The sequence below is a fragment of the Carassius gibelio genome, chromosome B3 (assembly GCF_023724105.1).
Source record: "Carassius gibelio isolate Cgi1373 ecotype wild population from Czech Republic chromosome B3, carGib1.2-hapl.c, whole genome shotgun sequence".
In the NCBI taxonomy this organism is placed as follows: domain Eukaryota; kingdom Metazoa; phylum Chordata; class Actinopteri; order Cypriniformes; family Cyprinidae; genus Carassius; species Carassius gibelio.
In genome coordinates, this window is record NC_068398.1 from 702,908 (window position 1) to 729,686 (window position 26,779).

Genomic DNA, 26,779 nt, shown 5'->3' on the forward strand with positions numbered 1-26,779 from the left:
TTCTTTATTTACCCCCAAAAAAGTGAAGTGAAATGTGACAACATGCCCCATAGGTGGGGTACATTATAACATCTGAGGGGCACGTTGTAACATGATCACTAAAACGTTATCTGATCAAATTAAAAAATATACAAGACAAACTTAATATTTTTTGTTCATAAAACAATTTTTTTTTTTCTAAATAAATAAGAATTTTAAGAGTTACAGATGATCTGATTTGAGTTTGACAAACACATTGAAACTTGGGACGACCCACATAAACGAGTAAAAATGTTTGACATGTCCTGAAATAATCATTTATGAACATTAAATATTGACTGTCAGTCTTTATTCACCTGTTTCTCATCATTTCTCATTCAAATGAAAGTAAATAGTATAAATCAGTGTGCAACTGCAGTTTAAAACTGGTTGGTGTCTTCTGCTAGTTATCAAAGCTTTAAAAAACGATCTGAACTGATAAATATCAGATTTGAGATTGAAATAATAGCACATTTGTCTCATTTTAAGTCAATAATGAAAACTAAGATAAAAAATGTAAGTCAGAATCTCGCTTCCCCGCAGTACCTGTGTCACCCTCTCCTGTTGCCAACTCACCACCGCACTCCGGATCCTCTGTACACCTGCATCTTCCCGGACAAGTATCACCTGTGTTCCTGTCTTCATGTGCCTTGTTTATTTATTTCATTAAAAATCACTCGCACTTGCTTCCTGCCAATCCTTTCACCAGTCGTTACAGAATTTCACACTTACTGTGGTAAAAAGTTCAGCGATATCTTCAAAAGATTTTAGAATTTTGGCACATTATTTTTCTATATAATGTTGATATGGTAAACGCCGCTCCACCTGAAAGTAGAAGATACTCCACTAAAGATAGAGATTAACGGCTAATCAGGAAAACACGTATCACTGTCACAACCTGAAGCTTTAATTAATTGTTAATATTTAATATTTCCAGGGATCCCTTACACAAATATGATAAAGCTGTTCAGTAAAAAGCAAACAAGATCAGAAGTGGTAAAGAGGGATAGGGACATCCTTTGAAATATCACTGTTCTCTTTACAATCTACTGGCATTTCTTTAACATTATCTAGAATATTAATTATTCCTCATAATTTATTTTAAATATAGTTTAATTTACAATGTAACCATTTAAAATGCAATTGAAAGCAATTCTAAATGTTTCTGAATTCAGTAAAATATGTAACCCAATGTAATTCTCTTCACAGATTGTTTTAAAGGACTCCCATTCATACTTTACTGACAGCCCACTATTCAGAGTTGAGAATCAGTGCAGTTCCTCCTGTACAGAGCTGCTCACATTTACACGTGGATATTTCCGTGTTTACATTACACTGCTGAACAAGTTTTGAAGTATATATATTTGCAGTTACATAATATTAAATTAATATTTTTTATTTTAGTCTGTGCAAATGAAACCAAATGAATCCATCCCAAGTGTTTTGTGTTAGGCCAGATCCTTCTCTGGAAGATCAACTGAAAGGTGGACCATGAAGAGGAGGAACTCATAGAAGGACTGCAGAGACTGACACAGTCAAAATAAATCTCTCTCCTCGTTGTATCTGTCCTTGTTTGGTCTCACGAAACATGTGGAATGCAGGTTCAGTAACTCGGTGTTAAGTTAGTTAGCCTACACTAAACCCGAAGGGTATGTTATGTTATGAATTTCTTCTGTGGGGTCTATCTAAATAGCTGAGTGACAGTAACATTGTTTACAACATTTCTGTATGCCAATGAAGAAAGCAAACACTTCCCACATGCAGTGCATTGATATGGTTTCTCTCCAGTGTGGATCTTCTCATGTGTTTTCAGACTTGATAACTGACTGAATCTCTTGTCACATTGTGAAAACTTGTAAGGTTTCTCTCCAGTGTGGATCCTCTAATGGAGTTGCAAACAGTTTGCTGAAGTACACGTATATTCTCACACTTAAAGCACATGTACTGTACTCTCTCACACCAGTATGTATTTTATGATGTATTTTCACTCTCAAAAATGTTTTCCTGCATTGATCACGTGTACAGCTTCTCTCCAGTGTGAATGTTCATATGATGCTTAAAGTTTAATGAGTGTGAAAAACTCTTTCCACATTAATCACAGGTGAACGGTTTCTCTCCAGTATGAACTCTCATGTGTGATGTAAGGTCTCCTTTTTTTCTAAAACTCTCCCCGCACTGATCACATGTGTACAGTTTCTCTCCAGTGTGAATCCTCTCATGTGTTTTCAGACTTGAATGAATGAATGAATCTCATGTCACAGTGTGAACACTTGTAAGGTTTCTCTCCAGTAATAATCCTCTCATGTTTTTTCAGGTTTCCTAAATCTCGGAATCTCTTGTCACAGTGTGAACACTTGTTTCTCTCCAGTGTGAATCCTCTCATGTGTTTTCAGGTCTCCTGACCGACTGAATCTCTTGTCACAGTTTGAACACTTGTAAGGTTTTCTCCAGTGTGAATCCTTTCATGTTTTTTCAGACTTGATGACACACTGAATCTCTTGTCACAGTGTGAACACCGGTAAGGTTTCTCTCCAGTGTGGATCATCTCATGTAGTTTCAGGTCTCCTGATCGACTGAATCTCTTATCACAGTGTGAACACTTGTAAGGTTTCTCTCCAGTGTGAATCCTCTCATGCTCTTTCAGGTGTCCTGACTGACTGAATGTCTTGTCACAGTTTGAACACTTGTAAGGTTTCTCTCCAGTGTGAATCCTCTCATGCTCTTTCAGGTGTCCTGACTGACTGAATCTCTTATCACAGTGTGAACACTTGTAAGGTTTCTCTCCAGTGTGAATCCTCTCATGTAGTTTTAAACACTGTGCAGTAGTAAAAGTCTTTTCACACTCAAAGCACATGTACTCTCTCACAGCAGAATGTATTTTCTGATGTCCTTTCAAACTTTGTATTAATGAAAAACTCTTTCCACACAAATGACATGAATGTGGTTTCTCCTTTGTATGAACTCTCAGGTGTGTTTTCAGGACTGAATCTCTCAAAAATGTTTTCCCGCATTGATCACATGTGTACAGCTTCTCTCTAGTGTGGATGTTCATGTGTAACTTAAGACTTTCTGATAGTGAGAAACTCTTTCCGCACTGATCACAAGTGAACGGTTTCTCTCCAGTATGAACTCTCATGTGTGATGTAAGGCTTCCTTTTATTGTGAAACTCTTTCCGCACTGATCACATGTGTACAGTTTCTCTCCAGTGTGGATGTTCATGTGTAACTTAAGACTTGCTGATCGTGAGAAACTCTTCCCACACTGATCACAAGTGTGCGGTTTAATACCAGTGTGGCTCATCTCGTGTGTTTTCAGGTTTCCTAATTCTCTGAATCTCTTGTCACAGTGTGAACACTTGTAAGGTTTCTCTCCCGTGTGAATCCTCATGTGAAGATCAAGATGATGTTTGCATGTCAATCTCTTTCCACACTGAGTACAGGAGAAAGATTTCTGGGCTCTTCTTTTCTTTAAAACTTTCTGAGTTTGACAGCAACTCAAAGGTTTTTTTTCAGTTCTGAATTGATTTTTTCTCTCAACTTCACTCAATTCTTCATGCTTCTCATTTTCTTCCATCAACTCTGAAATAAAAGTAAAAATTGTTTATTTAAAAAAAGAAAAGAAAAGTGACAATTGCTATACAACAGTCTGATCATTTTGATGCAGGTTTATAAATACATCAAGTTTATATATACATCTCCCTGAAACTTTTTCATTCATCAATGAATGAGGTAGATTATTTTTCAAAAACTCTGCAGGACTGACGTTTGCCACCTTGGTTATATAGTCTTGTATAAACTCCATGAGACTGTCTCAAAGACTGCCAAGAAAAATAACAGTGTCAAGGTCCATAAAATGTATGAAAGTCGTCGTCAGAATACTCCATCTGCCATCAGACGTGAAATCTGGGTTATATGAAGTGCTTTATGACACAGAAGAGGATATGCAGCATGGTGATATGGAGAGACACAGAGGAGACAATTGACAAAGGAATTATTGAATAAAGTCGTTATTAACTGGTCAGGTCCCTTCGGCCCTTAAGTTAGCTGCCATCACACCAGTCCCAAAAAAGGCTTGTTGTGATATGGAGAATCTGTCTAACTATAGGCCTATCGCCCATCTACCTTTTCTATCTGAGGTCTTCGAACGAGTTGTAGCTGGCCAGTTACAGCTAGGGCTGTAGTACTCGAGTCCGGTCTTGGACTCGAGTCCGGACTCGAGACATTTTTTCTGTCGTCTCGGACTCGTTGAATTTGCACTAGGACTTGTCTCGGACTTGGCCATTGAACTCGCCAAGTCTTCTAGTTGGTCTCGACCGAGTCCAAAAAAAATAAAAAAAAATAATTCTCCTTCAAAACAAAACCACGCTTGCGCTCCAGTGGCGTCTGCTGTTGCTGGGCAACCATGACCCGCTCTCCATGATGACGCAGAAGTTTCAGCAAAGAATCAATGGATTTCCAGCACTTAAATCTCTTGCAGTAGCTCTGCTAATAGATTCATTTAAAAAATGGCTATCCTTGTACAACTATGATCTTCTGTTTCTCCATCTTAGCTTTCAGTATTGTTCCGGGAAAGGATGTGCATGACCAGCGGTGGACTTACTGCGACCTGAAAAGTTTAGATGTTTCTAATTTAATTTTCTACCTGTTAGATTGTGTTTTATTTACGTCTACACCTAGATAGCCTTAAACGTATCCTTTACAATAACGAAAAACTAATTATTGTTGTACAGTATAGGGGTTGCAAGACTACTGATTTCTACTAGTCGATTTTTTTAAATAAAAAATGCTTGAGTTACTCGGCTATACTCGTGGTTCATGCTATTGTAAATGAAAACACATTAAATAGTTTTTTTTTTTATCAATAAACGCGTATTAATGTATAGCCTTATGCAACAATTACATATGTAAATTCATATATGACATTACATATTTACATTTTCATGTAACAGCCAGTATTTGTATCTGTAACAATCACAAATTTTTTCCTATCTGCATTCGGATACAACATCGTACAGTTACTTGATAAGACTGTTATGACTTTTTATATATTTTTTCGTAGCTATCACTGAACAAGTATGTCGTGTTAAACTGAAATAATTATTAATTTCTAAAATAATATTTATCATGCAAGCAGAGAGATGTCATGACAAATGTTTAGTGATCATTTGAACACGACTGAATCTATTCAATGCACACATTCTCATTACGCAGAACACTTTGAGCGAGTCTTAATGTTAATGAACTTCACTAAACAGATGTGTGTGTGCCGTGCAAACCAGCAAAAGGTAAAGATGCAAACATGTAGGACAAGTAGACAATGTATCCGTATCTAAGCTGATTATTAGCCTACTCTTGAGAGAGATCTGATTTGGTTTTTGAGAGACTGAGATGCGCAACGCTGCTGTTTGATTGGTGAGCGCGCTGTGCTTATTCCATTCATTCGTATCATGGTAGCCTAAGCTTTCAATATTTGCCTTTTAAATATATACAAATAATATAACGTGTAGCTATGATGTATTATTATAGGTAAAATTACTCTTGCAACGCTCTGATTTCTGAGAGATGCACAGAGAGGCGACAACAATGCGGTGTTTGAATTGCATTCTTTTCACTCATAAAGTTTACATTCATTCACTTCTGGCGCTGATCCCCTGGCTCACCTGTTATCTAGCAAACACCAGACTGTGTCAGCTTCAGCCGAGTATTCAGGCAGAATTATTCCTTGTGCGTTATTCGTTTTTTAAGCCATTATCTGTGCCATTCCGAATAAGGTATTCAGCTTCAGGCACAACCCTAATTATTACATAACACATTTTATTTTTACATGCAACATAGATAAGGTCATATAGTAAAAGCTACACGCAATATTGTAATTCTAAAATTCACGTCGTACTTGCAAACACTTTGTATGCATTATGGTTAATGCATGCTGGAGTAGTCGATTGTTTCTGACAGCGCTGGACTAATCTATGCAAAAATTTGCTGTATTTATGTGCGCATGTCCAGTAGAGCCAAACGTATCCATTCTAGCCTTGCTGCACGCATTTGTCATATCCCGGGCTTTGCGTGTGTCTGTGCAATGTGCCAAGGCATAGTCATATACATTTTTGACCACAGATATAATGTCAACAAAAATAAAGTACAAACTTTGTTTGTTTATCCAAGTTTAGCTCCCAGGGTCGGACTGGGGGTAAAACCAGTACTCATTACCAGGGCCCCAAAGGAAGAGAGGGCCCTTGAAAAGTATGAATCTGAAATATATATTTTTTACCTGGATATTTTCATGGGTGGGGGCCATGGGGGCCCATCAGGACTGCCTATGCATAGGGCCCGGGATCTTGTTTAACGCCCCTGTTAGCTTTAACCCTAATTATACACACTTGAACCTAATCAAGCTCTTACTAGACACACTAATCTTCCAGGTGTTTTAAGGCCAGTTGGAGCTAAACTTTTCAGGACATTGGTCATCCAGGATGTAGTTTGGAGAGAGAGTCCTAGAGAGTGGTTACTTTGCACATTCTTTTTGATCATTACAAATAATAATGTAAAATGATTTTCTTAGAATATGAGATATGCTTTCTCTCACATCAGAAACTTTACCAGTAGTTAAGTATGTGGTCTTGAAGAGGACCCTTTTTTCTTTCATTTGGACTCGGTCTTGGACTTGGACTTGAACCTCTTTGGACTCGGTCTCGACTAGTCCTGGACTTGGACTTGACTTGGACTCGACAAAGCTGGACTTGACTACAGCTCTAGTTACAGCGATATCTGTCTATCAACAATCTCCTAGAACCATTTCAGTCCAGATTTAGATCAGGCCATAGTACTGAGACTGCTGTCGTTCGGGTTGTAAATGATCTTCTCATTTCTGCTGATATGGGTGTCTGTAGTATTTTGGTATTGTTAGACATCACGTCTGCTTTTGACACTATATCACAAGCGGTCCTTCTTGAAAGACGGTCTGTATATCTGTCCCACAGGGGTCTGTGCTTGGTCCCATCTAATTTACATTTAACATTTACATTTAATCATTTAGCAGACGCTTTTATCCAAAGCGACTTACAAATGAGAACAATAGAAGCAGTCAGGTCAACAAGAGAACAACAACAGAATACAAGTGCCATGACAAGTCTCAGTTAGTCTAGTATAGAACGCAGAGCCAGGTATATATAATTTTTTTTTTTTTTTTTTTTTTTTTTTTATTAAATGAAAAAAGAGACAAGAAAAGGAAAAGTACTGGTGTTAGTAGGTTAGGTGCAGGCGAAAAAGATGAGTTTTTAGATGTTTCTTGAAAATGAGTAAAGACTCAGCTGTACGAATTGAGATTGGGAGGTCATTCCACCAGCTGGGCACAGTCCAGGAAAAGGTCCGTGAGAGTGATTTTGAATTTCTTTGGGATGGCACCACAAGGCGTTGTTCACTTGCAGAACGCAAACTTCTTGAGGGCACATAGGATTTAACCAGTGAGTTTAGGTAAGTTGGTGCCGTGCCAGTGGTTGTCTTGTAGGCAAGCATCAGTACCTTGAATTTGATGCGAGCAGCTACTGGTAGCCAGTGTAACCTGATGAGGAGAGGAGTAACATGAGCTTTTTTTGGCTCATTGAAGACAACCCTCGCTGCTGCATTCTGGATCATTTGCAGGGGCTTGACAGTACATGCAGGAAGAGTCAGGAGAGCATTACAATAGTCCAGTCTGGAGAGAACAAGAGCTTGGACAAGAAGTTGGGTTGCTTGCTCTGACAGGAAGGGTCTAATCTTCCTAATGTTGTATAAGGCAAACCTGCAGGACCGGGTCGTTGTAGCAATGTGGTCAGTGAAGCTTAATTGATGATCCATCACAACTCCTAGGTTTCTGGCTGTCCTCGAAGGAGTTATGGTTGACGAGCCTAGCTGTATAGAGAAGTTGTGATGAATCAATTGGTTAGCTGGAATCACCAGTAGTTCAGTCTTTGTAAGGTTAAGCTGAAGGTGATGGTCATTCATCCAGCTAGAAATGTCACTCAGACAGGCTGAAATGCGAGCAGCTACCGTCGGGTCATCAGGCTGGAATGAGAAGTAGAGTTGGGTGTCATCAGCATAGCAGTGATAAGAAAAGCCATGCTTCTGAATGACAGATCCTAAAGATGTCATGTAGATGGAGAAGAGAAGTGGTCCAAGTACTGAGCCTTGAGGAACCCCAGTAGCAAGGTGGTGTGACTTTGAAACATCACCCCTCCAAGACACACTGAATGATCTGTCAGAGAGGTAGGACTTAACCCACAGGAGAGCAGTTCCAGAGATTCCCATCTTTCTGAGGGTGGACAGGAGAATCTTGTGATTAACAGTGTCAAAAGCAGCAGACAGGTCCAGTAAGATGAGTACCGAGGATTTTGAAGCTGCTCTTGCTAGTCGCAGGGCTTCAGTAACCGAGAGCAGAGCAGTCTCAGTTGAGTGGCCACTTTTGAAGCCAGATTGGTTGCTGTCCAGGAGGTTGTTCTGTCCAAGGAACATAGAAAGCTGGTTGAACACAGCCCGCTCAAGTGTCTTTGCAATGAATGGAAGCAGGGATACCGGTCTGTAGTTTTCAAGAAGCGCTGGATTTAGAGATGGTTTCTTGAGCAGTGGGCTTACCCGAGCCTGCTTGAATGCTAAGGGAAATATTCCAGATTGAAGAGAAGAGTTGATAATGTGAGTAAGTGAAGGTATGACTGAAGAAGAGATCGCTTGAAGGAGGTGAGTGGGGATAGGATCAAGTGGACAAGTAGTAGGATGATTGGACATGAGAATTTTGGAGACGTCCATCTCTGAGAGTGGGGAGAAGGAGGATAAAGAGTGTGCATCGGTCATTGTGAAGTTTTCCTCAGTCTGCGGTGTGGAGAATTGGTCACTGATGGATCTTGTCTTATTTGTGAAGAAAGCTGCAAAGTCGTCCGCTGTAAGAGTCGATGGAGGAGGTGGAGGCGGCGGATTAAGAAGAGAAGAGAAAGTCTTGAAGAGTGTCCGAGCATCACAGCAGCTGTTAATTTTGTTGTGGTAGTAGGATGTTTTAGCTGTGAAGACATTTGCAGAGAAGGAAGAGAGGAGAGATTGATACACACTGAGGTCCATAGAGTTTTTTGATTTCTGCCATTTCCTCTCTGCAGCCCTGAGTTTAGAGCGATGTTCTCGGAGAACCTCGGACAGCCAGGGGGCAGATGGGGCAGTGCGTGCTGGTCTAGACAACAGTGGGCAAAAGTTGTCCAAGCAAGATGTTAAAGTGGAGCAAAGAGTGTCCGTAGCACTGTTAATGTCCAGAGCAGAAAACTGAGGGAATGGTGGAAGAGAGGATGAAACCACAGCAGATAGGTGAGATGGAGAGAGTGAGCGTAGGTTCCGTCGAAAGGTGACCTGCGTTGGAGTGTGTGCCACTTCAGGAGTAAGTGCTAGGTTAGCAGTAATGAGGAAGTGATCAGATGTGTGCAGTGGAGTAACTGAAGTGGTGTCCACAGAGCAACAGCGCGTGTAGATGAGGTCAAGTTGGTTGCCCGATTTGTGAGTCGCTGTAGTGGACACTAGCTTGAGATCAAATGAGGTGAGCAGAGTTTTGAAGTCAGCAGCCTGGGGTTTATCTAAGTGGATGTTGAAGTCACCAAGCAGTACCAGAGGAGTACCATCTTCAGGAAAGTTTGATAGCAGCACATCCAACTCCTCCAAGAAGTTTCCCAGTGGACCTGGAGGCCGATAAATGACCACAAAGTGAATTTTAACAGGGTGGGTTACAGTAATGGCATGTGATTCAAATGAACCAGTACCTGTAGATGATGGCTGAAGTTCAAATTTCCATTCTTTGGATATAAGGAGACCCGTACCTCCACCCCTCCCAGTGGTACGAGGAGTGTGGGAACAAGTGAAATTAGTAGAGAGTGCTGCAGGGGTGGCAGTATCTTCAGGTTTGATCCAAGTCTCGGTCAGTGCCATGAGGTTGAGTCCGGAATGGGTAGCAATAGAGGAAATGAAGTCTGCTTTGTTAACTGCAGACTGGCAGTTCCAGAGACCAACTGGAATAGAGAGCATAGTAGTAGAGGTCAGAGGGACATGGCGTAGGTTTGTCAGACAGGCCTTCCTGCGACGTACATAGCGTGCTCTCCGAGTGTTAGTAGTGATAGTAGAGATCTGAAAGCACATAGTGACTACAAGTGTAAGATATTTGAGAGGCTATACAAAAAGTAAATAAAGAGAAAAGCAATACTCAAGTGCCCCGTCGGTGTCCCTGCTCGGTGGAGTCGCGCAGGTAGAGTCGATTGTCTTTACACTCGTCGGTCTTCACACGAGGAGGGATCACACGAGGGTTGCCGCGACCGCTGCCGCGGTGAAACCTAGTGCTTTGTATTAGCCTGATTACCTGTGATTGAAGTCAGCTGGACACGCCTCGCTATTTAGCAGATCGAAACCAGGCAGTCCCGCGATAGGCAAATGCAAAACCAAGCGCCACTTTCAGCACGTATTAACCAGGGTAAGACACACAATTTAAACCCTAAAACTTGCCTAGCAATGATGATCACACACTAGTCTGATGAGAAAACAAGACAAAACACTCACAAGCTGCTGTCCTTCTAATTTAGCATCTAAATGTTGCCTCTGGATGACATAATTTGTCAGTTTGGTTTAGGTTTTCATTGTTATGTTGATGATGATACGCTGATCTATAACAGCATGCACCCTGATCCTAATCTTGCGATTACAGCCCTTAGCGCACCTGCCTCGATGCGATAAAAGCCTGGATGCATGATAATTGTTTTAAGCTTAACCAAGAAAAAAAAGAACTTCTTTTTGAATATGAAAATCTTTACTCAGACTTAAAGGGTGGGGGGGGGGGGGTGAAATGCTATTTGATGCATACTGAGTTTTTGACACTGTCCATGTTTAGCATGGGAATCCAACTCTTTAACAAAGTTTAAAAAATTAAGTTGTACGTTGTACATTCCGGTTTGTCACAAGTTTCGGAAAGTTTTTTTCGAGTATGGCTCTGTGTGACGTTAGATGGAGCGCTTCTGCCGGAAGAGCGCACGCTCCCGTAGAGCAGAGCACTGAGAGCACAACATTCACTGATCAGAGCGAGAGCGTCGCGAAATGTCACCAAAGACGTGTTTTGGTGTTTTTGGTTGCCAGGGCAAGACAACCCTGCACAGATTACCAAAAAAAAAAAACAGCATTAAGGGACCAGTGGATGGAGTTTATTTTTACAGAGCATCAATGGAGTTGTGCAAGTGTTTTTGTTTGTTCCCTGCATTTCGAAGATGCTTGTTTTACAAACAAGGCCCAGTTTGACGCCGGATTTGCATATCGTTCATTTCTTAAGGATAATGCAATCCCAACGAAAAAGGGTCACGATCGTGTGTTGGAACCGCAGGCGGTGAGTAAAACTGCTTCAAATATCTCTGTGTTGTTAACTTAGCTATCGGCGCGTAAGCACATCAAGTAAACAACATGCGATGTTGTCATCAAACTGCACGAGTAAAAGTGCTTCAAATATCTCTGTGTTGTTAACTTAGCTATCGGCGTGTAAGCACATCAAGTAAACAACATGTGATGTTGGCATCAAACTGCACTTTCCACATGTACAGCTTGAAAAAAAAAAAAATGATGACATAAAGTGGAACTTAGTCATTTTCCAAAACCGCTAAGCAAATATATACAGTTTCAGTACATACCACATAGAGACGTCGTTGCTGATGCTCTTGTTAAATTTCAGCCTCTGGATCTGATTCTGGATCATAAATATACGCTGAATCTGACTGTTACCCATGGTTTGTTTTGTTTTTTCCTCACGGTAATGTCACAGCTTCCAAAAGCTCTCAACGCAAAAGCCTACTGCCGCTCGTGATTCTTTAGCTCCGCCCACACGTCACGCCTCCAGCCGGTCGTGTTTTTCTGGGAAAAAACGGTACAGACTATCTTTCTTTTATGAATATAATAAAACTAAAGACTCTTTGCAGTACTACTCTAGAGGTACTCAAGATTAACAGGATATTGAGTGAAAACGAGCATTTCACCCCCCCTTTAATATTTCAGAGTTGACTACAGTCAAGCACTTGGTTACTCCATCTCTTCAAGTGCGTAATCTTGGCGTTATCTTTGACTCTGAACCTATGTTCAATGCATATATTAAAAAGGTATCAAAGATTGAATTTTTCCACCTTAGAAATATTGCTAGACTGCGACCATTTGCTAGATGCAGAAAGGCTTATACTTGCCTTTTATTACATCGAGGCTTGATTATTGCAATGCGCTCTCTCTTGGTTTCCCAAATAAATAAATAAAAAAATTACAATATATACGAAATTCAGCCGCCCTGTTATTGACATACAACCACTCAGTACTCTCTGATTTACACTGGCTGACAATACAAGCACGTATTGAATTCAAAACACTGATTTTAACATATAAAGCTATTTATGGGATGGCACCCGTGTATCTCTGCGGTTGTTGGCGTCTGTACTGCATTTGAGCTCCATCACTATATTATTTTTACTGACTAATTTTATCTTAAAAAAATTTTATACACCATCGTGTCCGTTTCTATAAGGTGCGAATATATCATCTATTGTATTCTACAGCAAAAACAATCAGAGCGCTTCGATATCACTAGTTTTATTTTGATCTCCCGGGTCCGTTATTAGCTTATAGCCTGTTAGCATCAGCAAGCGTGGTTGCTGCTAACTGCGCTTGCATTGCTAATACTCTATTCACACACATTACCATTGCTGTACTCAATGTTACTTGCTTTAATGGTGGATGAATGTCTAACTTTGATTGCAGGCGAGGACACGTTGGAGGATTCGAGACCTGGAGAAGAGGCAGGCCCAGCTGAGAGAGCGAAGAGCTGCGCTGGAATCATCCCGGGCTGACGCTCACAAGTTCGGTGTAAGTATACAGCGTGCTGTTAACACTCCCACCACGTCTACTCCGTGTGTTTCTCTGCACAGGCCCAGTGCACCCAGGACGCGATCACCTTCACTCCTTATCAACGAGGACACGAAAGGTTCAGTAGACTTGTTGCTTTAGATGAACGGTTGTTGTCATGGTGTAAAGAACAGAAACTGCTATTTGTTAATAACTGGAATCTTTTCTGTTTCGCGCTGATGGCCTGCACCCCAGCAGAGTCGGAGCTGCTTTCTGACAACATCTCCAGGACGCTTCGCTCCATGTGTCTAGTAAGACAATTCTCAAATAACTATTATGATGACTTTTGTTCCACCCACTTAAATGATAAAAGTACTTGCACTGTACAATCTATTGAGACTGTGTCTGTTCCCCGAATAGTGAGGTCAAAATATAAATTTAATGTAGGATCTTAAAGTTTGGGCTCATAAATATTAGATCACTCACACCCAAAGCAGTTATTGTAAATGAAAGGATCACAGATAATAGTTTTGATTTACTCTGCTTGACTGAAACCTGGCTAAAACCAAATGATGATTTTGGTCTAAATGAGTCGACTCCACCAAACTACTGTTATAAGCATGAGCCCCGTCAGACTGGTCAAAAATATATAGTGATATTCTCAATGTTACCCAGAAAACAGGATACAGGTTTAACTCTTTTGAAATACTTGTGCTAAATGTTACACTGTCAGACATGCAAAAGAAATCTAATGTATCTCTTGCTCTGGCTACTGTGTATAGACCACCAGGGCCGTATACAGAATTCCTAAAAGAATTTGCAGATTTCCTCTCAGACCTTCTAGTTACAGTTGATAAGGCGCTAATCATGGGAGATTTTAATATTCACGTTGATAATGCAAATGATGCATTAGGACTTGCGTTTACTGAAAGATTATTGTAAAAGATTGGATGACCAATAATTTTCTCCAATTACATTCGGATAAGACAGAGATATTAATTATTGGACCAAAAAACACTACACAGAATCTTGTAGATCACAATCTGCAACTAGACGGATGTACTGTTACTTCCTCTACAGTCAGAAATCTGGGTGCTATATTAGACAGCAATTTGTCTTTTGAAAATCATATTTCCAATGTTACAAAAACTGCATTCTTCCATCTTAGAAACATTGCCAAGCTACGAAACATGTTATCTGTTTCTGATGCAGAAAAGCTAGTTCATGCATTCATGACCTCTAGACTGGACTATTGTAATGCACTTCTAGGTGGTTGTCCTGCTTCGTCAATAAACAAGCTACAGGTAGAACAAAATGCAGCAGCTAGAGTCCTTACCAGGTCAAGAAAATATGATCTTCATCCCGTGGTAACTAGGATTTACACAAGCTCCAGTCTGGATCCAAAACCCCTGAGAAGAGATGATGCTGACCCTCAGAGGACCCCAGATGATGCTAACCCTGAATCAACAATGTTACTGAATGTTACTTGAATGTTACTCAATGTGGATTAATCTTACATCCCATCACACAACAGAAATAGATGTTACAGCAGCCAGTCAGTGCATGTGTCTGCATGTTCTGTGTCTCTGAGTGAATGGATCATGGAATAGTTTGATACACAAACTCAAACACACGTGACTCAGTGTCTCAATATATGAGGAAGAGAACACATGAACTTCATCTCCAGAGATGCTCAGAGAGTCACTTCACCAGCTTTATGCAGTTTCTTTTGAGAAAAATTACTGTCAAATACACGCTGAAACAAAAACTAAAACTGAAAGACCTTCATGACAATCCGTCACAATAAAAGTACAGTTTAACTTGAAATTATGACCGACTAGATTACTACTGTAAGTCTCAAAGTAATGATGATATTTTTAGGGAATATCATACAACCAATTTATTAATTATTATTAATTTATACAGTTCTGGTGTGCAGTATCTTTTCTGATGAGATTAAATGAAAACACTGTTTTATTGTCATTTTCATTTGATTACATTTTAAAAGATAGATTAAATTGTTCAAGTTTTATTATTTCACTTTACTAGACACCATTTTTCTGATGCATTTGTGCTGAATCATAACACACAGAATTCATATTAAATCAAATGGAAAACAGAATTTAGGGGAAATAAAATGCATTTCATGGATCCCTCAATTAAACCGTAGTTCCTCTGTGGAATTGTGTCGTGAACAAACTAAGGTCTAACAAACACGTAGAAAGCATTTTATTCATGGTAAACGAACACCATGATAAACATCAATATTGAATGATATGGGGGAAAATATCCATTTTAAAAATATCCATATACATTTTAAGCGCGCGCACTCTCTCCGGGCGCGAGCAGCGTGTGTTTGAGCTCGGAGAGATTCGCGCTCGCGCATTGTAGATTATATATTGTCTAGTGATCAGTGAGTGGAATGCGAACGGAACCGATATAAAGTTGGTTCGACGTTGGATATTACAGATTAGACAGACAGGGCATTATTGTAGCGCGAGCGCGCAGGTTTTCTATTCACGAGACATTCAATAAGAGACACATTATTTCTCCAAACGTGGAAAATGTGTGTGGTGTTTGTGTTTCTGTGTGAAATATTGCTCACCTCTCCTCAGACTCGATGCATCTGCGTCCGAAAGCTTTATCACACAATGACTTCACAGCAGAAAGTAGCCTCTACATCAAAGGTGGGAAAAGTTGGTCAGAAATCTACTTCTACATATAAACTGCAGAAACTGTTGTCTGTGTGTAACTCCGTGAATCGAGGAGGACTGGGTGAGATCAGTGAAGGCAGAAAGTTACACTAACACTGGACTCGGACAATAGAGTCTGGCTGGAGACCGTGGGTCAGTCAGCTCTCTCGAACCGGAAATACGTCACCTCCACTCTGTTGCCAACTCCGCCGGTTTCCCTCGGAACTGGGCAACTTTAAAAGCTGTTGCCGTGGGTTGTTTTTCACGCCCACGAATGGAGGCGAACAGAATAAGGTGAACAAAAAACGTGTACTTTACCCTCCAGAGTTTTTTTTTTTTTTTAAGAACAATAACATACAATATATTTTATCAAAAATAGCATTAAAAAGAAAAGGAAAAGGATAGAAAAATAAATTACAACAAAAAGGAATGGCCACAGAGTTCAAATATCCTGTGAAAACACTAGACAAACCTGTTCACAAACACGGTTCACTGAAAAAAGCCTTGTCGATTTGGGAAGGTGCATGCGCAGTCAGCAGAGGCTCATGAAGCCGAGTCAGCCGAAAGTATAAATACCGCTTTAAACAGGCGCATTAACGCCTTGTCTGCATGTGCTCTGTTTGAAATAGGAATCGTTGCCACATTTCTTGTTAAGATCTTTCATTAATTGCTGCCTCATTTGTATTTGGCCAGTGTGCAGATAGCTTTACCAAACCTGACCAGCCAGGCGTTTGCAGTCACAGAAACTTGAAGACACATGTACAAATGTGGAGGGGTGACTGAATGGAGATGACACCAGATCGACTATGTATTATTTGGTTTTCCATCAAGGTAATCATCAGGTCAATAAAAAGTAAAATTAAAATTACAAATTAATTATCAAGGTCCATCACCCAACACAAAATCAATTTGCTGAATGCTTAAACTGTATATTCCTGCGCTCAAACCTGCCAATCTAAAGGAAACACTGGGTATGGCTGGGTATATTTTAGGTAATTTGTAAATTACCTGGGTATGGCTGTGTATATTTTAGGTAATTTATAAATTACCATAGACTTATAGTCTAAATAAAGCAACTTTCATCTATTGCTGTTATTACACTTGTATACAATACAAGTGTGTGAAGAGTGCGTGATGTCACGTACACTACTGCCGTTGGCAGTAGACATTTTTTTGGTATTATTTGGTATATAAATACAATATTGATCTCCGAAAATTACAAAAACTTTTCCCTTTTTCCGTTAACAAATAATCTAGAGCTACTCTATTTTGCTATTTTGCTATTTGCTAACATTCTGCTTGTTGCATCCAATTGCTCTCCTAGAAGTGTTAAGGCCTCATCAGTGTCATTAATAAATATTTGTGTAATTATTATGTAATTAATCCATTCTGTAATTGAATATTTTCTTTCTGTAAGTCAAAATAATACATATAAAAATAAATAAATATATCTCTCCACAGTGGCACCTCATGCTGAGTGTGTGTTCTCCTGAAGGTCAACAACAATCTCCTTTGTCTTCTCCACGTTCAGAGAGAGATTGTTGTCACTGCACCACCCGGCCAGGCGGCTCACCTCACTCCTGTAGTTTGTCTCATCTCTGTTGCTAATGAGAACCACCACCGTCGTGTCATCCGCAAACTTAATGAAGATGTTGGAGTTGTGGGACGGTGTGCAGTCATGGGTCAGTAGAGTGAAGAGGAGGGGGCTCAGCACACATCCTTGGGGGGCACCAGTGTTCAGTGTGATGGTGCTGGATGTGTTGCTGCTGACCCGTACTGCCTGAGGTCTTCCAGTCAGAAAGTCCAACAGCCAGTTGCACAGCAAAGTGTTGAGCCCCAGCTGGATGATTGTGTTGAATGCTGAACTGAATTCTTGAACAGAATTTTTACTTTTTTGTCTAGATGTGTGAGTGCTGAGTGGAGGGCAGTGGTGATTGCATCATCGGTCGAGCAGTTGGACCGATATGCAAACTGGAACATTTCAACCATCTCTTTCAATGGCCTCCTAATAAAAACTATCTCATCTGGTTGAAAACAGCAGTTCTCTTATTCTATTTCAGTAAAGAAAGTTCATTGCAGAAAAGCAGCAAGCTGTTTTTTTCTTTGTAAAATGCAGAAAGCAGCTACCTTTATCTAAGCATACTACAATAAAACAAAATAATTCTTTCCTTTATATAAGAATGATATGCGTATGATAAAAAAGACTTCAATCATATTTTTTCTTCTATATTTCCATCCATAATTCAGAATAACCTGGTAATGGTGAATTAATTTTTCCCAACCAACATAAAAGAATTCCTATTATTTTAAATTTAAATATTTAATCAAGTTCCATTCTTATTGTAAAATGCCTATGGCTTTTGAATCAAAATTCCTATTAACGTGGTCACCCGATCTTGCGCTCATTCACCATTGCTCTACACCAGTTATAGTGGTGAGACGAGACACTTATCCCATGAGACGAGGTGAGATGTCTGTTTTTAAAGTATATATAGGGAAAATTTGTCTTTTATTCAACTGAAAAACACAAATTGCAAAAAAATGTAGCTTAATTCTGAAATCAAATTGTACTTTATGAAATTAAATATATATGTTAATCAATTGTATGCAGGTGTAAACAACGTAAACTCTGTAATAGGCTTTGTCACAAACTCAAGTGACAAAATTATATAGTATACACATAAGATCCCTTTAAAGTAGCAGTCAGTCAAGTTTATTATTTAGTCAATTGATTTTCACTATTTTGTTTTCCATAAAATTTTTCTCAACTCCTTTTTAATATTATATAAATTTTCACCTCAAATTATTAAAAGTTTAACAAAAATTACATGTTTAGGGCCCTTTGAAATGTTTTTCTTTTTTTCTCACCATGTTATTTATATTTTTGAATTGTTACCAAATTATGTGTTTCAGTATGTCTAACTATTTGAATGGATGAAACAACTCAATGTATTCATCTTTTTTTTTTTTTTTTTTTTTGTTAGCAAAGTTGTAGTATTTTTTCCCCTCAGAAATTCTGTGTTGTGTATTTACATTTTTTTGGTTATCAAAAGAAGGCATAAAAACATAAATTTAATCATTTAACATTTAATTATTGAAAATAAAGCAAACATAATTTTTTGGCAAACAAAGTGGATTTACTATTAAAATTAAAACATGGAAGAAATGCTGTGTGTATGCTTGTGTACATTCTATTGTCGTTATTTCAAACAGGACTTTTATTTTGACAGAATGCCGTGAATACTTTTACAGTGCTGTGTATGTGATATGACGCTAGTTTTACTCAAATCAAATGGTTTAATGCTCATGAAGTGACTCTCAGAGCAGTTCTGGAGATGTTTTATATTTATAGATACTAGTCCATATTGTGATTTGATTTTAGTGTAATGACCTACTTTTGGTTAATTAATTCAAAATTTGAGAAATTCTGCGACATTCCCCGTTGAACTGAATCCTGATTTTATGAATGGATAAAGACTTAACTGTGTAATTTTCCCACTTAACATGCGGCCATTTGCCTGGTTTGAACATATCTTACATATCTTACATTATATACCAGTGGTGAAAGGGCCAGTGAATGCAAATATATCTGAAAGGTCTGCGTGAGGATATCATCACTTTCTCGCAAGACCAATCAGATCTCACAAGATGCATCGGATTTCGAGCCACGAGATCTCGTCACACCCCTAACAAGTTATCTTTTAGTTACCTCAAGCCCAAATCTTTGAAACTCCGTAATGGATCAACTTTCATACTTTGTTTTCATACTGTGTGCTATTTGATCGCAATCTTTCCTTAGAAAGCCACGTTTCTAACATTTGTAAAACTGAATTTTTTCATCTAAAAAATATATCTAAATTACGGCCTATGCTCTCAATGTCAAATGCAGAAATGTTAATCCATGTATTTATGACTTCAAGGTTAGATTATTGTAATGCTTTATTGGGTGGTTGTTCTGCACGCTTAGTAAACAAACTACAGCTAGTCCAAAATGCAGCAGCAAGAGTTCTTACTAGAACCAGGAAGTGTGAGCATATAAGCTTGGCCCTGTCAACACTGCACTGGCTCCCTATCAAACATCGTATAGATTTTAAAATATTGCTTATTGTAGTATTCTTACATTCTGCTAAGAACCAATCACATGGCAGAGACATTATATCTTATGTTCTTATTGGCTATAGCATTTGCCAGTAAAGTTTATGCAGATTGGCTCTAAAAGTTCAGTGTGTATTATGCTGCTGAAGAGTTAACACTCATGTTGCGAATCTGAGTCGAGTTAATAAATCCTCATGATAAGACTAGTTCTGCGTGCATCCAGAGTCTCTTTGAATACGAATCATCATAACAAAAAACACAACATGGTGTCAGAGTGAACGGATCTTATGAATAAGGATGGATACCGCTGGAGTTCCAATGCCCACGATGAACTGGGACGCAACTAACCTGCCTGAAGCATGGCGCAAGTTTCAGCAGCACGCAGAGCTGATGTTCAACGTTATGCAACGTTATGCAAACAGTGATGAAATGATCCGCGATCGCATTGTGTCCGGGATAAATTCACCGAAAGTGAGGGAGAAACTTTTGAATGTGGGCTCCGAGTTAACGCTCGAAAAAGCGATAGATGTCGCTAGATCTCATGAGTTGGCGCAAGCACAGCTAAAAACTATTTCAAGCAGCATGAGTGCTTCACGTGAACATGCAGTGCACGCAATCTCCCGCCATACATCAAAAGGCGCAGTTCCAAAGCAACGTAATGCTAAATACACAAAGAAATACAGCGAGAATTTGCAACTTAGGAATGCTACCCCAGTGCACCAAAAAGGATGCGGCTACTGTGGAAACAAACTTCACGCTGATCGATTTCACTGCCCTGCAAAAGGAAAGGTGTGCAAAATATGTGGTAAATTAAACAATTTTTCAAAAGTCTGTCACTCCAGCTGTGAGAAAACTGTCCATGCAATTAGTGAAGAACATTCAGACCAAGTTGATGAGTATGAAGAGCTGTTTATTGACTCGGTGACACAGGGCAGACAGAGTTCAGACACAGAGCAAGCTTTTGTGTATATTAAAATAGGTCCAAAACAACTTGAAGTCAAGTTCAAGCTAGACACTGGATCATCTGCCAACGTCATTCCCCTGGATGAGTATGACAAGCTGAACACTCATTGCACTCTGCATCCGACATCTCGCCCCTTGTTTGGCTATGGTGGTAAACGCCTGGCGGTAAAAGGCAAATGTGACCTGAAATGCAAGCACAAAAACATTGAGATGGCTATGACATTTTATGTAGTCGACACAAATGCACCCCCTGTCATAGGTCTAAAAGGATGCATTGACTTTGGCCTCATCAAATTAGTACTATCTGTTACAGAAACACCTATAGAAGTGCCAATCTTGAAGGAGTTTGCAGATGTTTTCAAGGGAATTGGACTATTTCCTGTTGAGTGTACCATACACTTAGATCCGCATGCAACCCCAGTAGTCCACCCACCCAGACGTGTTCCTCTCGCACTACGCGGCCGTCTCAAAGAGGATCTTGAGAGCATGATAAGACAAAACGGCATCGTTAGAGTCACTGAGCCTACCGAATGGGTTAACTCTATGGTTGTAGCTGAAAAACCACGCACAGTTCAGCTAAGGGTTTGTCTGGACCCAAGGGACCTTAACAAGGCCATTAAGCGACCTCATTACCCATTACCTACTCTCGAAGATATAACGTCCAAGCTAGCTGGTGCCCGTTATTTTAGTGTTCTCGATGCTAGATTAGGGTATTGGGCTATTTAGCTCACTGAGGATTCTTCAAGGCTGACCACTATCCACACACCTTTTGGGCGTTACCGTTTCCGACGTCTTCCCTTCTGACTAATTTCAGCCCAGGACGAGTTCCAGCGAAAAATTTCTGAAATGTATGAAGGTTTGAGTGGCATCATGGCCATTGTTGATGATATTCTCATCTATGGTAAGACAAAAGCTGAACATGATGAACACCTCCATGGTATGCTACAGTGTTCCAGAGAGAGAGGAGTCAAGCTCAATCCAGAAAAGAGTATCATCATACAGGGTGTCGCTGTTGGACAGTGTTTTCTCTACTTCCTGTTTGGCCTTCTGTAGCTAATCATAGCTCCGTGTAGCTGTTTTTATTTTATATTTTTTCTCTATAATCTTTCTTACCATCAGTGTCTGTTTGTTCGCTCTTCCGTGACTGCAGTACACCTGCAAAGCGTTAGCACTCGTTAGCTTGTCATTAGCGTTTTCTTTTCTCCTCTCCTCTCCTCTCTCACGCTGCAGTTTTTCACAAGTTCATCAAACAACCGCAGTAAGAATATTTCATCAAGCACGGTGAGTAATGGCTTCGCCTACTATCGTTATTTGCACCTCTTGCCACATGTACAGTTTATCTATCTCTGTCGCTGATGAGGGATTCACATGTGATAAATGCAGGGAAATAGTTAGGCTGACAGAGAAGATTTCAGAATTAGAGACACGCATCCAAACTTTAATTGAGGACAGTAAGAATGTTAGGGCTCTAGATATGGCTTTGGATGCGTCTAGCTCAGGGATTCCTGTACATTGTCCGGTTCCAGCAGAGCCCCTGCAGCAGGGCAACTGGGTGACGGTGAGGCAGCGTAGTCGTGGGTCAAAACACCGCTCTTCTGTTCTGATCAAAACATTAAACAGGTTCTCCCCACTCGGTGATGCACCCACTGAGAAACCTGATGAAAGTGCTCTAGTTATTGGCGATTCTATTGTACGGAACGTGAATATAGAGACACCAGCCACCATAGTCAAATGTTTACCGGGAGCCAGAGCGCCTGACATCTTGGCAAATTTAAAAGTGCTGGCTAATGCTAAACGTAAATACAGTAAGATTGTTATTCATGCCGGCGCTAATGATGTTCGACTTCGCCAGTCGGAGATCACTAAAAATAACTTTAAAGAGGTGTGTGAACTTGCAAGCACGATGTCAGACACTGTAATATGCTCTGGTCCCCTCCCTGCTTACCGTGGTGACGAGATGCATAACAGATTGTCATCACTCAATGGCTGGATGTCTAAGTGGTGCCCACAGAATAACATAGGTTTCATAGACAATTGGACGAGCTTTTGGGGCAGACCTGACCTGTTTAAAAGAGATGGTCTTCATCCCTCCTGGGGTGGCGCCACTCTTCTGTCTAGAAATATGGCACATAGTCTTAGTGTTTATACTTGACTAACTGGGGCCCAGGTCAGGAAGCAGACAGACTGGCTAAACCGACCGTCTGCTAGCTGCCTCCCATCACAGAGGTCAGTTAATTCTCAGCACATAGAGACTCTTTCACCTAGATATCACACTATAGAGACTGTGTCTGTTCCACGAACTAGAAAATACAAAAAACGTCCAAACCAAGTTAAGGTTAACAATTTAATTGAGGTTCAACAAATAAAAAACAAATGCAATATGGATAAACAAATGATAAAGATTGGCTTATTGAATATCAGATCCATTTCTACGAAAACACTTTTTGTAAATAATATGATAACTGATCATAATATAGATGTGCTCTGTTTGACAGAAACTTGGCTAAAACCTGATGATTACATTATTTTAAATGAGTCCACCCCCCAAGATTATTGTTATAAACATGAGCCGCGTCTAAAAGGCAAAGGGGGAGGAGTTGCTTAAATTTATAACAACGTTTTCAGGATTTCTCAGAGGGCAGGCTTCAAGTATAACTCGTTTGAAGTAATGGTGCTTCATATAACATTATCCAGAGAAACAAATGTTAATGATAAATCCCCTGTTATGTTTGTACTGGCTACTGTATACACCATACAGACTTTATTAAAGAGTTTGGTGATTTTACTTCTGAGTTAGTTCTGGCTGCAGATAAAGTTTTAATAGTTGGTGATTTTAATATCCATGTCGATAATGAAAAAGATGCATTGGGATCAGCATTTATAGACATTCTGAACTCTATTGGTGTTAGACAACATGTTTCAGGACCTACTCATTGTCGAAATCATACTCTAGATTTAATACTGTCACATGGAATTGATGTTGATAGTGTTGAAATTATTCAGCCAAGTGATGATATCTCAGATCATTATTTAGTTCTGTGTAAACTTCATATAGCCAAAATTGTAAATTCTACTTCTTGTTACAAGTATCGAAGAACCATCACTTCTACCACAAAAGACTGCTTTTTAAGTTATCTTCCTGATGTATCCAAATTCCTTAGCATATCCAAAACCTCAGAACAACTTGATGATGTAACAGAAACTATGGACTCTCTCTTTTCTAGCACTTTAAATACAGTTGCTCCTTTACGCTTAAGGAAGGTTAAGGAAAACCGTTTGACACCATGGTATAATGAGCATACTCGCACCCTAAAGAGAGCAGCCCGAAAAATGGAGCGTAGCTGGAGGAAAACAAAACTAGAGGTATTTCGTATTGCTTGGCGGGAAAGTAGCATATCCTATAGAAAAGCATTAAAAACTGCTAGATCTGATTACTTTTCTTCTCTTTTAGAAGAAAACAAACATAACCCCAGGTATTTATTCAATACAGTGGCTAAATTAACGAAAAATAAAGCCTCAACAAGTGTTGACATTTCCCAACACCACAACAGTAATGACTTTATGAACTACTTTACTTCTAAAATCGATACTATTAGAGATAAAATTGCAACCATTCAGCCGTCAGCTACAGTATCACATCAGACAGTGCACTATAGACCCCTTGAGGAACAGTTCCACTCATTCTCTACTATAGGAGAGGAAGAATTGTATAAACTTGTTAAATCATCTAAACCAACAACATGTATGTTAGACCCTATACCATCTAAGCTCCTAAAAGAGGTGATTCCAGAAGTCATAGGTCCTCTTCTGACTATTATTAATTCCTCATTGTCATTAGGATATGTCTGCAAAACCTTCAAACTGGCTGTTATTAAGCCTCTCATAAAAAAACCACAACTTGACCCCAGAGAACTTGTTAATTATAGACCAATCTCGAATTTCCCTTTTCTGTCCAAGATACTAGAAAAGGTGGTATCCTCACAATTATATTCCTTCTTAGAGAAAAATGGTATATGTGAGGATTTCCAGTCAGGATTTAGACCGTATCATAGTACTGAGACTGCTCTCCTTAGAGTTACAAATGATCTGCTCTTATCATCTGATCGTGGGTGTATCTCTCTATTAGTTTTATTGGATCTTAGTGCTGCGTTTGACACAATTGACCACAACATTCTTTTGTATAGACTTGAACACTTTGTTGGCATCAGTGGAAGTGCATTAGCATGGTTTAAATCGTACTTATATGATCGCCATCAGTTCGTAGCAGTGAATGAAGATGTATCATATCGATCACAAGTGCAGTATGGAGTACCTCAAGGCTCAGTACTAGGGCCGCTACTCTTCACGCTTTATATGTTACCCTTGGGAGATATCATCAGGAAACATGGTGTTAGCTTTCACTGTTATGCTGATGATACTCAGCTCTATATTTCCTCGCAGCCCGGTGAAACACACCAATTTGAAAAACTAATGGAATGCATAGTCGATATAAAAAATTGGATGACGAGTAATTTCTTACTGCTAAATTCAGAAAAAACAGAGGTGTTAATCATAGGGCCTAAAAACTCTGCTTGTAATAACCTAGAAGACTGTCTAAGACTTGATGGTTGCTCTGTCAATTCTTCGTTATCAGTTAGGAACCTAGGTGTGCAACTTGATCGCAATCTTTCCTTAGAAAGCCACGTTTCTAGCATTTGTAAAACTGCATTTTTCCATCTCAAAAATATATCTAAATTACGGCCTATGCTCTCAATGTCAAATGCAGAAATGTTAATCCATGCATTTATGACTTCAAGGTTAGACTATTGTAATGCTTTATTGGGTGGTTGTTCTGCACGCTTGGTAAACAAACTACAGCTAGTCCAAAATGCAGCAGCAAGAGTTCTTACTAGAACCAGGAAGTATGACCATATTAGCCCAGTCCTGTCCACACTGCACTGGCTCCCTATCAAACATCGTATAGATTTTAAAATATTGCTTATTACTTATAAAGCCCTGAATGGTTTAGCACCTCAGTATTTGAATGAGCTCCTTTTACATTATACTCCTCTACGTCCGCTACGTTCTCAAAACTCAGGCAATTTGATAATACCTAGAATATCAAAATCAACTGCGGGCGGCAGATCCTTTTCCTATTTGGCGCCTAAACTCTGGAATAACCTACCTAACATTGTTCGGGAGGCAGACACACTCTTGCAGTTTAAATCTAGATTAAAGACCCATCTCTTTAACCTGGCATACACATAACATACTAATATGCTTTTAATATCCAAATCCGTTAAAGGATTTTTAGGCTGCATTAATTAGGGAAACCGGAACCGGAAACACTTCACATAACACCGTACTTTCTACATCATTAGAAGAATGGCATCTACGCTAATATTTGTCTGTTTTTCTCTTGCTCCGAGGTCACCGTGGCCACCAGATCCAGTCTGTTTCCAGATCAGAGGGTCACTGCAGTCACCCGGATCCAGTACGTATCCAGACCAGATGGTGGATCAGCACCTAGAAAGGACCTCTACTGCCCTGAAAGACAGCGGAGACCAGGACAACTAGAGCCCAGATACAGATCCCCTGCAAAGACCTTGTCTCAGAGGACCACCAGGACAAGACCACAGGAAACAGATGATTCTTCTGCACAATCTGACTTTGCTGCAGCCTGGAATTGAACTACTGGTTTCGTCTGGTCAGAGGAGAACTGGCCCCCCAACTGAGCCTGGTTTCTCCCAAGGTTTTTTTCTCCATTCTGTCACCGATGGAGTTTCGGTTCCTTGCCGCTGTCGCCTCTGGCTTGCTTAGTTGGGGTCACTTCATCTACAGCGATATCGTTGACTTGATTGCAAATAAATGCACAGACACTATTTAAACTGAACAGTGATGACATCACTGAATTCAATGATGAACTGCCTTTAACTATCATTTTGCATTATTGACACACTGTTTTCCTAATGAATGTTGTTCAGTTGCTTTGACGCAATGTATTTTGCTTAAAGTGCTATATAAATAAAGGTGACTTGACTTGACTTATAAATTACCTTTGTTGTATAAGTTGTTTTTAACTAAAAAGTCACATGTACTTACCAATGATACTTGTAACTATTTACTTTTATATTTGATAACTTAATCAGAATCAGAATCAGAATCAGAAA

General features: G+C 39.7%; 1 protein-coding gene across 2 annotated transcripts; it reads right to left on the reverse strand.

The window, feature by feature from the left end:
• Positions 1-217: 217 nt before the first annotated feature.
• LOC127952193 (zinc finger protein 501-like) lies at positions 218-15,827 on the reverse strand. 2 transcript variants are annotated; one of them, XM_052550593.1, is made up of 3 exons: positions 15,485-15,827; positions 14,216-14,337; positions 218-3,597 (listed from the first exon to the last, which is right to left on the reverse strand). In XM_052550593.1, exon 3 carries the CDS (start codon positions 3,590-3,592, stop codon positions 2,408-2,410), a length of 1,185 nt encoding a protein of 394 aa, XP_052406553.1. In that variant the 5' UTR covers positions 3,593-3,597; positions 14,216-14,337; positions 15,485-15,827; the 3' UTR covers positions 218-2,407. The 2 variants fall into 2 exon arrangements, with proteins under 2 accessions (XP_052406553.1, XP_052406554.1); XM_052550594.1 differs by lacking the exon at positions 14,216-14,337.
• Between the last annotated feature and the right edge of the window lie 10,952 nt (positions 15,828-26,779).